The sequence below is a fragment of the Camelus ferus genome, chromosome 1 (genome assembly GCF_009834535.1).
Source record: "Camelus ferus isolate YT-003-E chromosome 1, BCGSAC_Cfer_1.0, whole genome shotgun sequence".
In the NCBI taxonomy this organism is placed as follows: Eukaryota; Metazoa; Chordata; class Mammalia; order Artiodactyla; family Camelidae; genus Camelus; species Camelus ferus.
The window spans coordinates 26,403,073-26,417,523 of record NC_045696.1 but is presented as its reverse complement, the minus strand read 5'-3'; the positions used below and the strand labels follow the sequence as shown (position 1 = coordinate 26,417,523).

The window sequence follows — 14,451 nt, the reverse complement described above, 5'->3', positions numbered from 1 at the left end:
TATAAGTGATTGTTTATTACAATAATAGCCTCTTCTTACAGAGTTTTCTCAGTTCTGACTAAAAATAATAATAAAAAAATCTCCATAGTATACCTTCCATTGCTCATTAGTCCTCCATCTCCTCTTTGAAATGTAACTGTTAAGAAAAAAAAAAAAAAGACACACACAAGTAGTCAATATTAATTACAATTTATAACAACCACATTTTGGCCCTTAGTTTAGAGCTAAAGCCTCTGGGAATTTTAACAAAATATAATTAACATAATTGTACAGAGAGTAAGAAGCAGTGGATTGGCCTAGGGCAAAGCCACCATGTGCTCCAACTTTAATAAGACATTTAAAAATTCTTCAAGCCAAACATATGGTTAAGTCAAAGGGGCAATTCTTATTTGAGTGTCAACTGCTACATACTGGAAGACTGACATGCATTAATGAGGAATTATCAAATCATGACTTTTAATGTTATTATATAGGTGTCCTAATTAGAGGGTGTAACACAAAACTCACAAAATAGAAACCGAAACAGGGTAGTTCAAACAGGTTATATCATCCTTCCAATGAAACAACTGAAATGGGTTCTAATTGACAACATATTCATCTCCATCACAGGTCCTTTTAGGGACACTAATAAGCACTACAAGTTGAAATACTACAATTACAATAGATACGAACTGTAATTAATAGAGAATACGTAACGTATTCAGTGCTTTGTTTCATCATCCAACCCTCACAAGAATGATACTTTCAAATATAGTTGATACTGAATATATTCATAGTGTATGTTATGACTACAAAACTTAAGCCCTTCATAAACCTGTGGAACTTATTAGCAACAGCACCAAGCAAAGCCAGAGCTGGAGAACCCCGTCCCTCTGGTCACTAGATTCCAGTGTACAGAGCTAACAGCACGGCAGTGGGTTTCAAGGATTGGTCAAAGAAAGTAAAGATCAGTCAGGGTTCATTAACCCTTATCCAGATTTATTTGGAATTCAGAATGCTTTGGATCTGAGATAGGTAATATGATGCATATTGCAGAGAGGGTCTGAGGTAGAAACTGTATTCAAAATTATTATTTCTGGAGTGAGATGTGAATATTCATGATTAGTGGGACAAAGTCTATAAATAACTTCACATTATTTTGGATCAAATTTTGCCACTAAATTATTTCACTAGAGAATCATGGGGAAAAAATTTGGTGTTTAGAAGCTGATGGATTGCAGAACTGTGATTCTGACCAAAATTAATATGGATCAGCTAAGCCAATCCCTGGGAATGAAAGAAAAAGTACTATTTCACAGCTGTGAATCCAACATATCCTATCTTTGGAAGATACTGATTATATTTACTATGATTACTTAGTAAAAAGTAAAAATAAAACAAAAGCTTATGAATTGATTCATATTTTTAATGAACTGAGGTCATACTGTTACTTAAAGTATACAGAGTACTTTTTAAATTGGATGAAATTTAAATTTCTAAATGCAGTTCCTCAGTCCCTTCCCTAAGGTCATCTGAGGACATCTCTCTTATGACACTGTAATTACACAATATGATCATAATTCAAGTGTCTATTAGGAATTCATGAGGCAGTGCTTTCAGAAACATCTTGCTGGCACCTAAAGTACACTGCCTTATCAATTTTTTAAGTAATTTCTCAAGTGAATTATAAAACAGTCCTGCCATAACCTTCACACCTACCCAGGACTGGTTATGGACAGCTCTTTGGAGAAATCAAAAGAATAATGATCACTAATCTGCTTCCTGACCAACTCACTGAAGTGCTGGGAATCAAGAATCAGCAGTGTGCCCACACCAACTTGGGTCCCTTTAATAACTCCTTTTGACAATAATAACAATAACAAATTGATCTGAAACAATTATTTTAAAAAAACTGAGCACTGGTGGTATTAAATAAAGGTCTGATTTGGAGGAACAAAAATACAAAAATGTGAAAATAGTATAGCTAATTAACTTTCCATCTTATGTGACTTTCTAGTTATGTGTTTTTTTTTAATGGATTATCACGTGATTGTTTTAGTCTGCTAAAAGAGAGCTAAGATAATGTGAGTATCACTGCAAATATGCAAATAAGCAGGCACTGATTGGCTACACCTCCAAATGTGCAGTTTAGGAGATAAGTGGGCAGCAGCTAAGCATTTCTCCCTGTATCAGATGCTCTTTTTGCCTCACCAAATTTTCTGTTACTGTCAAAGCAATAAATAATTTTAGAGAAAAAGAGGACAACTGAAGCACAGACACAGAAATTAAGTTGTATTTAGCTTTTCTGTACTGACCAATTGTAAATTTTTCATAAACTGTAAATTTTAAAGTATTACGATGCAACACTCAAAATCTTACCCAAAAGGTATCATTCAGATGGCTAATAAGAATGTGAAAAGGTGCTTAACATCAGTAATCTTTAGGGAAATGCAAATCAAAACTACAGTGAGATGCCACCTCACAACTCTGAGGTTGGCTACTTACAATAAAAGAAACATAAAATAAGCATTAGTGAGAATGTGGAGAAATTGAAATTCTTGTGCACTGTTGGTGGAATGTAAAATAGTGCAGCCATAGTGGAAAACAGTATGTTGGCTCTCAAAAAATTAAAAATAGAATTGCCATAAGATCTAGTAACACTACTTCTGGGTATATACCCAAAGGAATTGAAAGCAGGATCTTGAAGAGATATTTGTACACCAATGTTCATAGTAACATTGTTCATAGTAGCTAAAATGTAGAAGCAAACCAGGCATCCATTGATGGATGAATAGATAAGCAAAGTGTAGAATACAGATAACAATGGAATATTATTCAGCCTTAAAAAGTTAAGGGAATCTGACATATGCTAAAACTTGGATGTACCTTGAGCACATTATGCTAAATGAAATAAGCAAATCACAAGAATATTGTATGAGTTCACTTATATGAAGCACTCAGAGTAGTCAAAATCATAGAGACAGAAAGTAGACTGCAGGTTCTGAGGGGCTGGGAGAAGTGGGGAGTGGGGAATTACTGTTTACTGGGTTCAGTTTTTGAAGATGAAAACATTTATGGAGATGGGTGGTGGTGATGTTTGCACAACATTATGAATGTATTCAAGGCCACTGAACTTGTACACTTAAAAATGGTCAAGATAGCAAATTTTATGTAATGTAACAACTTGGAAAAAAAATCATTCATCAAGGTTAATTTGCAGATGTGTGAAGAGTATATACTCTGACATGGTCCATATTTACCAATTGAGAATTAAACGTTGTGAATAAAAGAATTTTACATTTTAAAACATTTAAGAAACATCCATTTTCTATTTGTATTCCAAATCATAAAAATATTTTCAAATGGTTCTAGAGTGCTAACAGATTGTCAAAATGTTACAAAAAAGGTATTTATCTTTGTATCTCTGCATATCAACCATACAAAGGCAAAAATATGGAGTTGTTATGTAAGTACATAATTGACTTAAAATGGCCCATAGACACACTTTGATATATATGGTAATTTTCAATTGTGTATGTTTCTATCAGGAGGAAAAAAATAAAAACAGCAAAAAAGCCCAATACTCTTACATAATAAGGTTGATTTAGTTGTCTTTTAAAGCAAGGGGAAAAAAAGAGGACTCTTTTTCAAGTTTCCTTTTCTCCTCATGCTCCAAAACTTTCAGATTTATTCCATTCTGAAAAGTACAACAAAAATAACTGAGTTGTATTAGGCTATGAGATTAAAAGCAGACTAGAAATAAGGATAAGCAATAAGAATGCCTAAAATAGATGTCACATTTGGTGTTTTGATCAGCATTTTTGTGTGTGTGCACAGAGAGTGAAAAACATAAAAATAAATGCCCCAGCAACTTGGAAGCTGTTTTAAAGTAGCTCTCATTTGAGATGCTGAACTACCTTAAAGCTGAAAGCAAGAGGATGGGAGGGAGGTGCTTGGACAATCTTGCTCTGGTCACAGTTTTGATAATCATAATGTAGTAAACTTTGTGCTTAGCAGAATGAAATTTGAAAAAAATGGGAATCTTTACCAGGGATTTCTGCTAGCATCTAAAATTAAGAACCAACTAGTGCTAAAATTTCCAAAAAGCTCTACAGACACCATCTTAAATGTTTTAGAACTGCATTAAATATTTTGAATTTATTGCAATATTTATGAAAAACGTAAGGTAAAGAGATTTTGCAAGTTCATATCATACACAAAGTACCTCTAATATTATCTGACAGGATTAATCCTAATCTCATGCCTGCTAGAATTGAGGGGGAAGAGAAACAAAACTATGTGGTAAATTGACATTTTGAGGTAAGGAAGCTTTCAGAGTGCCTATCTCTAGTAAGCCACATTTTCCTACTCCAAATGGAAACTTTAATGTTGCCAGCCAAGCCTCATTCCCTTTCCTGATAAGCTATTTCTCAAATATGAATGTAGATTAATCCTCTTTTAATACGCATTAACTCAAGCCTAGATAATCAGAGTATAAAAATTCCATCAAATCTTTTAGTTGTCTTAGGGTAGTTTTGTCCAATAATTTCACCAATGGTTTAAAACGCATGCAATGAAGTGTTTGGTATCTCATAATTTGCTCACTCGTTAAATTATTTATATTCACTGAGTTGAATGATATCTGTTATCCTCAGAAGCAATGTTCATAAAATAGAAGTCATCCCTTTAAAAGTGAAAATATGTTTACTTTCATTAAAAAGATGATGACTTAAAAAATTATGAACAGAAATACGAACAGCATGAGTTTGAAGAGTCATGTGGCCTTCGAGAAGATTATAACACAATCTACAGACGCCTCATGAAAGCTGCATGGCTCTTATTCAAACATGTTGCTCATTTTTCTGTTCACAAACACTGTTACACATATGATGAAACATTCACTCTCCATTCAAAAATCACCTAGTATTTCCTGTATCTTCTGCCCAAATGCCTTTGCAATTCTGTTTCACCCTTTAACTACTCAGGTAGTGAATTCTGGCAGTCAGGAACCCCAAATAGTGACAAACAGACTGTTAGTGCTCAGTGAGGATTAAAATAAATAACATTGCATGTTGCTCTGGAAAAGGATAAAATGATTTCACGTAGAATATGAGCTATAAGGATACCTTTCTCGTCCCAGCTGCCCTTCTCTGAGCCACGTGCAAACTTGTGGTGCGTGTTTGTGTCTGAAGAATTTAAATAAAGAAGAAATAGAAAAAAAGTGAATAGGAAGTTAGTGTATAACTTTGCCTTAGGGAAATCTCCATTTTCTGCTGTGTAAAGAAGCAAAACACATTCAGGCCAAATTCTCTCAGATCATTTAAGTGTGTAAGTTTACATTTGATTCTTGATAGTTGCTTTTACAATCTGAGGTGTTAATCCACTAGTGTTCTTTGATAAATATGTTAAATCCTCTGACACATTAAAAAAATATCAGCACTGAGTAGCATTTTTTTTTTAACCTTTCTTCTAAGCAGTCAAATATAATTTTCCACATTACGGGGACCAGCCACAGTAAAAGTCAGTGTGTAATTTTTTGCCTAAATAGAGTGAATGAAAGGCATCCTGCTGGGAGTTGGAGTCTGTACCCTGCAAGGTATTTCTATATCTTCCCACTAGTTAAAATCTTCCCTTTGGTGGTTCAAATCTACCTATGGTGGTTAAGAAGACTTGGAATGAAGCAGGAAAAAGAAAATGATGAAATGAAATTTTGCCTGCTTTACAATTCTACTTTGGATCAGTCTAGCATTAATACAATGTATGTTTCTTCATACATATAAAATGCATCAGATGTTTAAGTATAATTCAAAGATCACACTTGGGGTTTGACATAAATGAAGGCATCTTTTGGTACAAATTAATTTAAATACTGATCCCAAAGTAGACTTTTGTTTATTTGAAAAAAAAAGATTATTGTTATCATAGATCAATAATAACATTTTGAGATTATATAGATATTACCATGTAGTAAAAAGTGGAAATATTAGACTTTTCATTTTTGTGAGTAAAATCACATTGCTTTAACTTTACTGAGTTCAGTTTTTCGTTACTTGTTAAAGTATAAGATTCTCAGAGAAATTTTTATGGAAACTAAAATATAAACAGAACCAGTACACATAGAATATTTTCTCTAAAATTTTCATGAAACAATTCTGGGAAAAATAGCCCTGTACAGAATCTCTGTGCTCTCAAAATGGATCATTAGCTCACGCATGAAATGTCAGAAATTTAAACATATGGCCAATACATACTACACCAATCATTCCTATTTAAAATGCTCATATCCTCTAAGTTGTATAAAGACAAGAATATAAAAATTTTAAAAGGTGGAGGGTAGGATATTTATGAAGTGAAATATGTAGACAATATCACCAAATCAAATATACAATGGTAAGTCCTGGTGGTTTGGATTTTCAGTTGCTTCTCACCTAGAGTTGAACAGCAGTTGCTGGAAGGCAAATTATTAGCTGAAGGTGAAGCCATTCTGAGAGTCAGCCATCTATCAATTAAGTATAAAGGTTTAGAAAGGCTGCTCTCTGGCTTGGCCTTATTCCAAAATATTTGAAGGGCACAGCACTTCTGAGTTAGCAGTTCTTCTACAAGCAGATGGGTATCAATCACAATGAGAAATGATCATAGGAAATGTATTATTCTTGTCAAGCTCAAAGACCTATAGCTATTTTCAAATTAAATCACAGGTTTTGTAAAGAACTGCTGTTTTAAAATAAAAAGAAGAAAAAGAAGGCTGTGTGATATATTTTTTACTAAAAACACAAGCCAACTAATTACAAGAGCTATGCTAATTCGAAGGAGTGAGAGAATGGAAAGGTATGGAGGGTAAAAGTACACCACTACAAATGTGGTATCTTAGAACTTTGCACTGACTGAAGTGACTAGCATGGTCAGCTTTTCATTACTTTCACTAAAGTCAAGCAAAGAGATTAACACAAAATAGTCCTTGAATTAAATCAGGTCTCTTATTTTTTATATGATTTACATGAGTGTGTCACAGAGATGAAATGGAACATAGTGATTGACTAGACAGGTTGATGGACTATACCTTTAGGGGGATGAAAGTAGAGGACAGGACTGCAAAACAAGAGGTTAGGTTAAAGCATCATTAACTTGCAAGACTCTGACACTCGGCAGTTACTGTCCAGCAACACGTTCCGGGAAGAATCCCTCACTGGTAGGTGACACAGCACCCGGATGACAAAGTGTAAGGCAGCAGGCATCAGTAGCCAATGAGAAATGAGAATGGCAGAGCAATAGCAAGTCACAAAGCATGGAAGCCCCTTTTCAATGGAAACACTACATTGCTTTCTCCAGTCCTGGGAATTTATTCTAACCAGTAACTAATAAACTGTATTTTCACAAGACAGAGAGACAGGAGCCACAATGTGATAGTCAAATGATCATATTTAAATACTGTCAAATAACAAGCAAGACAACCAAGTGGGTGTTAATTCCTTTCATTTTACACTAGACATTCTCAGAAGCTTACAAGCCTAAAAGCTACATCAGCCGGTAAGCTTAATAAGCAATGAAGCCTCTGTCAAAAAATCACTTAAGACATTTATACTTCTTACAAAGTTAAAATTAGAAACAGATGACTGAATAAAATGTCTCAAAAATTGTAAAATATTTGTAGGACAATGGTAAGTTAAAATTGTTCCCTTGCAGATTCTAGAAAATGTGAAATATTGTGAGACAATTTCTTTGTATGATCATTGTTATTAGAGAAAATTCTTAAAATGCATTGCAATTTAAATTGTAATTGAGCATAGCTTCAGTTTTGAGTTCATTTTTCAATCACTGATTTGACAATTTTCTCTCTTTCTCTATACCTGGGAAGTACTTGAAAGCCACAATTTTGGACATCCTTCAAGTTCCTATTATGGGTTCTAAGAAGAAAACATTTTTGCAAACAAGTAAAACATGTAGCAGCTTCTTTTTCTGCTTCTTTTGCTTCTCCTTTTCCTCTAAAACACTGATCGGTTACTTTGAAATAGACATCCTATTTAAGTGACTAGTAAATTCATGTCTTGTCAGTCTTATTAATTCTGGTGAGTTTTTTTTTTTTTTTTTTGCTTGTTGGTATATTTTCCATCTGAGACACATTTCCTACTGTAATTTGTATCATAAATTATTAGAATAAAACCCTAAATATCAAATCTTTTCTTTTTTTCAGAGCATTTTAGGAATGTTCTTGCTTAAATCCACTTTTCACACAATGGTTTCCTAGCATGCAAAGTGTGTGAGTGTGTGAGTGTGTGTGTATGTGTGTGTGTTTGTGTGTGTTGAGGAAACAGTTGGGAAAAATGGCTAAGCACTTTATCAGCATGCACTCTTCTTATACTTCATTGGAGATATAAGCAAAAAGATTGCCTTATGGTCATAATGTGATACAGCAAAGAGCAATGCATTAAAGCATATTGTTTATAATTGTTTAAATCAAGCCCCAAACATCCATTCATTCACTCATTCATCATTCCATTCCATTCCTTCCCTTGTATTTTGTATATTCCTAAAGATAAGACATTTCTTTAGCTGAAAATAGCCTCTTACCAGCGTAATTACTGAGTCCCTTTCTCTTCTTTCTCCGCCAGTACAACCAGATGCTAAAACCCATCAGAATTACCCAGCAGGCACCACCAATGCCAGCTATGAAGGCTGGTTGCTTCACAACATCAGTGATTTGCTCAGTTATGCTGTTATTGTTTTCAGTGATGACAACCTCATTTCGTCCCCCTGTGGAAGAAACAATAGTGTTAGTAAATATTAAGGCAAAAATAAACACAAAAATACATACCTCATGTGCCAAAGGCAGAGAAGATTAGAGAGTTTCTTGAAGTAGGTAATCTTTGTTCTGTCCTGATCTTGTCACAATTTATTGATAAGCATATTTTATAAGTTTCAAAAGAATAATCAAATTATGAGTTTGAAGTGTGATTCAGAACATTGCTCCTGTGTGTTTTGTTTTGCTGTGGACAGATTCAGAATCACTTCTTGATTTACCACCTCACAAATCAGTACTAAAACAAGGGCTGTGAGCTGAAATAACAGTAACTCTTCTTTAGCTATGTAAAACATTTTGTAAAATAATTCTCATGAAGGAAAAGCATCTACAACATGTAACACAAGGTATTTGCAAATTACCTTTCCCTTTAGCACTGCCTGAATGCAAATGTTAATGATCCACAAAAATATTGCCCTTAATATTCTACCAGAGAATTTATTTTGATCAAACATTCTTTAATTTTCTGGATGGTATTAAAATACTATATAAAACTATAATAATTATGTAAACACCTTTTTATAGATATTAATATCTATAGTTAAAATGTCACCAAAAGATAAAACTTGTATATACCCTTAAAGAATTTGAAACTAATTTGAAAACCCAAGTGGATGTTGGATCCAAACAAGTTAAAATTAGTTCTAAGGTCTATATAACAAAAACATACATTTAAATGTGGAGTAAGATAATTCTAGAAGTAGTCATGTTTTTGACAATTTAGACTTGAGACAATAAAGAAAGTCTCAATCCACATTTTTTTAACAGGTTTAAAACTCAAGGAATCATATCATTGAAGAGCAAGGATTTAGATGTTTATTTAACAGATTAATAAATTCAGACATGGAGAATTAAGTGATTTCTTACGTCAATATCATGATGAGTTTTAGTGGCTAGTCAAAGACTTTAAAAATAAATTGTAAGCAAAATATAAATGGCAAATTTTAGCATATCACATCAAAGGAATGTGTGACTTTCATTGTATTAGTTATCATGGTACTGTAATAGATTAGAAAGAGCAAGGCTTTGAAGTTCCACATTTGCATATCATCTCTGCCACTTACTGGCTAAGTAAGCAGTGAGCTTATGTAGGACACTTAATCTTTTTAAATCCCTGTTTCTGTTAGTTGGCAACAGTACTATTTCATACATTTGGGAAGGTTAATTGAGATGATGTATGCAAAGTAGTTAATAGGAAACCAGGAATTTGTGACTCAAAAGTATGGCCCACTTAAGGCTAGGAGTTACTTTAAGAGCCACTCAGTAATCCCAGGAATATAAGTTGTAAATTACCTAGATAAGCGAGTCCTACAAACAACAGGTGTCTTGTTTACCATGGTTTCTCCAATTTCCAAGGCAGAAAGTTAGCCTATATTTCCTAGCCTCCCTTGTAGTTGAGTGCAACAAAGTGACTGGATATTGGCCAGGGGTGGGCAGGCAGATAGATGCATACTACCTCTGGACCTGACCCATACACCGCTGTGACAGGACATCACACTCTCTCTTTCCTAAATGTTGGGTAGAAACTAGGTATCTGTTGGAGAATGCTGATCCACTAAGAGATGGTAGATCTATTGACTGGAAGGATCCAACTTCCCTAAAAACTTTATGGAGTAGAAACCCTGGCCTCCATTACTGCTGACCCATTTTAGACTGAGCTATGAACAAAAAAGGAAACATTTAAGCCAATCAGAATGCCTGCTTGTTTTGTTACAGCTGCTGGTATTTTTTATACATATTAATATTCCTTTCCTGAAATGTATTCCATGTTAAATATCAGATTTAAAAACTAGCATCCCCTGTGTAGTAAACCTGATTTGTTTTCCTAATCTATCTGTTCTTATTATACATACAAACATATTATTATTATTATACATACAAACATAGTCAAAAATGTATTTACAATGAGCTCATATTTTCAATATGAGACATACACATATCTGGTGACTGTCCTAAATACTAGTAGTTACTAAAAAGAAAACACCTTATAGCACAAAGAAAAGGAAATCTGTCTGTGCAAAAGGTGTATAAAATTCATATTTAACACAGTGGAATATTTATGAAACCCAAGGTGTATTACTATTTCTTATGCTGCTAGTATTTTTAAAACAATGTTGTCATTTGGACTAATTAAAGCACAGACAAGGGATGTGTGTGACCTGTGAACGCACCACTGTTCTTACAGACAAAAAAAATATAATGAAATATAATGTCTTTCTCCCATTGGAGAGTAACAAAGAACAAAACTAATTTGTTGGACTAAAAATTAATTAGACACATCAGATTCGATTGTACCTATTACTGTGAAAATTTGCAGCTGTTTCAAATATTACCAACTATGTAAGGTAAGTGTGAACTGGCCACATGATTAAAGAAACAACAGGTATGTTATTAAGCAAACTTACTGAGAATTTTAAGTCAACGTATGTTTGTTATATGACTTGCTGTTTGATGCTTACATACGTAAATGTATTTGGTTGCATTTATGCATGTGTGTAATTGCAGCAATAAAGAATTACGGACATTTTGATGGAAAAGTTATCTTATCAGTGGAAACTTCCGACAAAAGAATACTACTACTTTTAAGCCTGTGTAAGGCTGTTTATGATGTTTATACAATATTTTAATGAATGGTCCCTTAATGTAACTTTCTGGAATAAAAACTAAACAGAGAAGGAACAGATGAAACAGTACATGGTCTGGCATAAGACAAATCTAAAATTATCAGCCATAAATTACAACAAATGCCAATACATGATTTAATTAAAGCAAAAGGAAATGAAGGAGAGCTTGAGTCACTTCAAGTGCTGTTTCCAGGACTGAACAGACAACAGGGAAAGAATAAAGTGAAAGAGAAGAGGAGATCAGCAATCACTAAATCAATTTTCAACTAAGGAAAAACAGTTGTGTAGTAAGGTTATCAGACAAGATGTTAAGGTAGATATGCAGGCGTAATTAAAGAAACAATTAAAGGCTTCTTCAGTACAGCAGTAGACATTAAAAAGAAATAAATCTCTCGAGGACAAACAGACTTTTCCAGGATGAACTGTGCTTATGTGTACGTGTGTGTTTATTTCAAGTGGTACAGTTCTACTTGTTTTTGATTATGTCTTGGACATTGTGTATTTGAATGACATGAATAGGAGATAGAAATATTACTTACTGGATTATTTTTTATTTCATAGAAAAATCTGAAAAGCTGTATGATATATAAACAAATGAAGAGGTATTTGTATCCATGTCAACACTTAGTCTTTTTAAAATGATACAAGAAGTAAGCAAAACTTTCCATTTGATTTAAAATAGTCTAAATTAACTTTTTTTATTATTTTAAGTTACCGTACGACTGCTCATTTCTTAACTGTCATGATATGAGCTTAGGGAAATGGTATTCTTACAATTTTTTTTACTTGCCTCCAAATGCAATCAATCCCCCAAATATTGTGAGGTAGTCACTACCAATCAAAACCAATACTAAAACTGAAACCAAAACAAACCAAGTTTCCCATGTTTGAGAGTTATATTTATTGCCTAAGATAATAGAAATGAAAAAGGAAACATGAAAGGGAAGTATAAATATTTGGTAATCTTACTGATCTTTGATTTAGAAAAATTATATTCAGTCAATCTATTTCATACATATGCTAGAGAGACAGTGGGGGAAAAAGCTGTATTTACCTTTCTAGGAGTTCTCATAGAAAACTATACCTTTTAAACATTTTTCATTTATAGGTTTTTTTAAGTGAAAAATTAATGGCTTATTTCTAAATAGCATAAATGGTCTAAATATTATTTAGAAAATATATAGAAATAAAAATAAGTATATATATATATACACACACACATATATATACACTCATTATTATGATATAATATATATGAGATATATATATCAGTTAAATCCTTTTGAGTGTACTTGTATTTCTTTCTTATTCCAATTTATTTTAGAAAATCTCAGAAGGGCAAGATTGTAGGTTTCCCTCAGGTTAAAAATTAATTCAGTCTGTATGACTAATTAAGAAAGGGAAGGCAATTTAAAGAAAAGTTAATACTATAACTTTTTTAATGCTTTTAATATATAAAACAAAGAATACTTGGAGAGTCCAAATATTGTTAACATTAAGACTGAGTGTTAACTCGCTTCAAATACAGTAAATAATTTGCAGTAAGAAACAATTTCCCAGAAATTGGCAGTAGGCTCTGTGTGCATCATTTCAGAAAATAAACAGAAAAGAATGGGAATGGCACATTTGCTTGTATCAAACTCTGGACAAGAATTTTTAGAATATGTAAACTCTAGGAAGAATATTTAAAAAAATAAAGACACTGACAAACAAATAAAAGCAGGGAGAACTAAAGGGATTTGCCTCTTGAAGAACAAAACCACACAAGAAAAGAAATCTGCATTTATGAGGCTTTCTCTCCCCTTAGAGAGCTCACTCCATTGTAGTGCTAGGGACCTAGAACCCAAGAGAACATTTCAATCTCATTGATAGGAGATGTCAGAGGATAGCGTTCAGAGCTGCCAGGGTGACTAAAAATTAAAGGAGAAACTTGTGAAACTGGGAGCTACTAGAGAGTGATGCTCTCAAATCTGTGTATAAATTCTCCCTCAAGTCCTAGGGTTAACCCTGAAATGTGAAGGCAGAAAGAAGATTTCAAGGATCTCGTAAAAATCAAAAGGTAAAAGGCTAAAAAAAGCTGAACAGATTTTTCAGCTGATGTCTACTGCGGAGAAGTCTGTGTCCGAAGTTTAAATTCCATGACTAGATAAACATATTAAGCTTTTCACTAAAAGTTCAGGAGTGTCATGTCTTAGGAGTAAAGATCAAATGAGGTTTTATCTTAAGAATAAGGTCGAAACATAAACAGTCCTCTAGAACAAAAACCAACACTTTTTGGAAGATCACAAATTTGTATAGTAAGTCATGTACAACGTCCAGTATATGGTACAAAATTACCAGGATGCAAAAACAAGCAAAACAATAACAATGACAACAAGAACAATGAGGAAAAAATGACCCAAGATCAAGAGGAAAAGTAATCAATAGAAATAGACCATGAGATGACACAGATGTTGTAATTAGGAGAAAAAGACTTTAAAGCAGCTATTATGATATGTTCATGAACTTAAATTAATAGAGTCATAGTGAATGAACAAAAGGAAAATTCCAGAGGGAAATGGAAAATGTAAAAGAAAATAAATGGGCATTCTAGAACAGAAGATGTATTATATGGACTGGGTAATTCACGGGATACTTCCACTTCTGCCCATGAAGAAATAACAGGAATGAGACATGTGATCCCATCATAAACAAGCAAAAAACTAGGCAAAATACGTGAAACAAAGCAGGACTATGAGAAAAGGAAAACGAACAAGGGGAATCTTATTATATTCAAAGTTTTCAATCTGGAGACAATTTGTAAAATGGGATGCACTGAAAGGGAATCCAAACATGGCTGAACGGCATTCCTAAGTTAAAGAGATAGAGGAACTCAGGGATACTGAAGGGGTTGAATGAAACAAAATATCAGATAAAGATGAGTTACATAAAATATTTTTTCTTAGTTTTAATTTATATGAAAGATATCTGATTGTTTAAAGTAACACTTTAATGTTTGCATATTGGGTTTTTACTGCATGAGTAGAAATAAAAAGTATAACAATAGCAAAA

General features: G+C 33.3%; 1 protein-coding gene across 6 annotated transcripts in view; it reads right to left on the bottom strand.

The window, feature by feature from the left end:
- ROBO2 (roundabout guidance receptor 2) overlaps positions 1–14,451 on the bottom strand; it is a 1,149,410-nt gene that overhangs the window by 49,325 nt on the left and 1,085,634 nt on the right. For all 6 annotated transcript variants that reach the window (XM_032489706.1, XM_032489698.1, XM_032489727.1 and 3 more), the window contains exons 18-19: positions 8,548–8,730; positions 94–136 (exon numbers count right to left, since the gene is read on the bottom strand). In XM_032489706.1, coding sequence (XP_032345597.1) covers positions 94–136; positions 8,548–8,730 — 226 coding nt within the window. The remainder of the gene's footprint in view (positions 1–93; positions 137–8,547; positions 8,731–14,451) is intronic.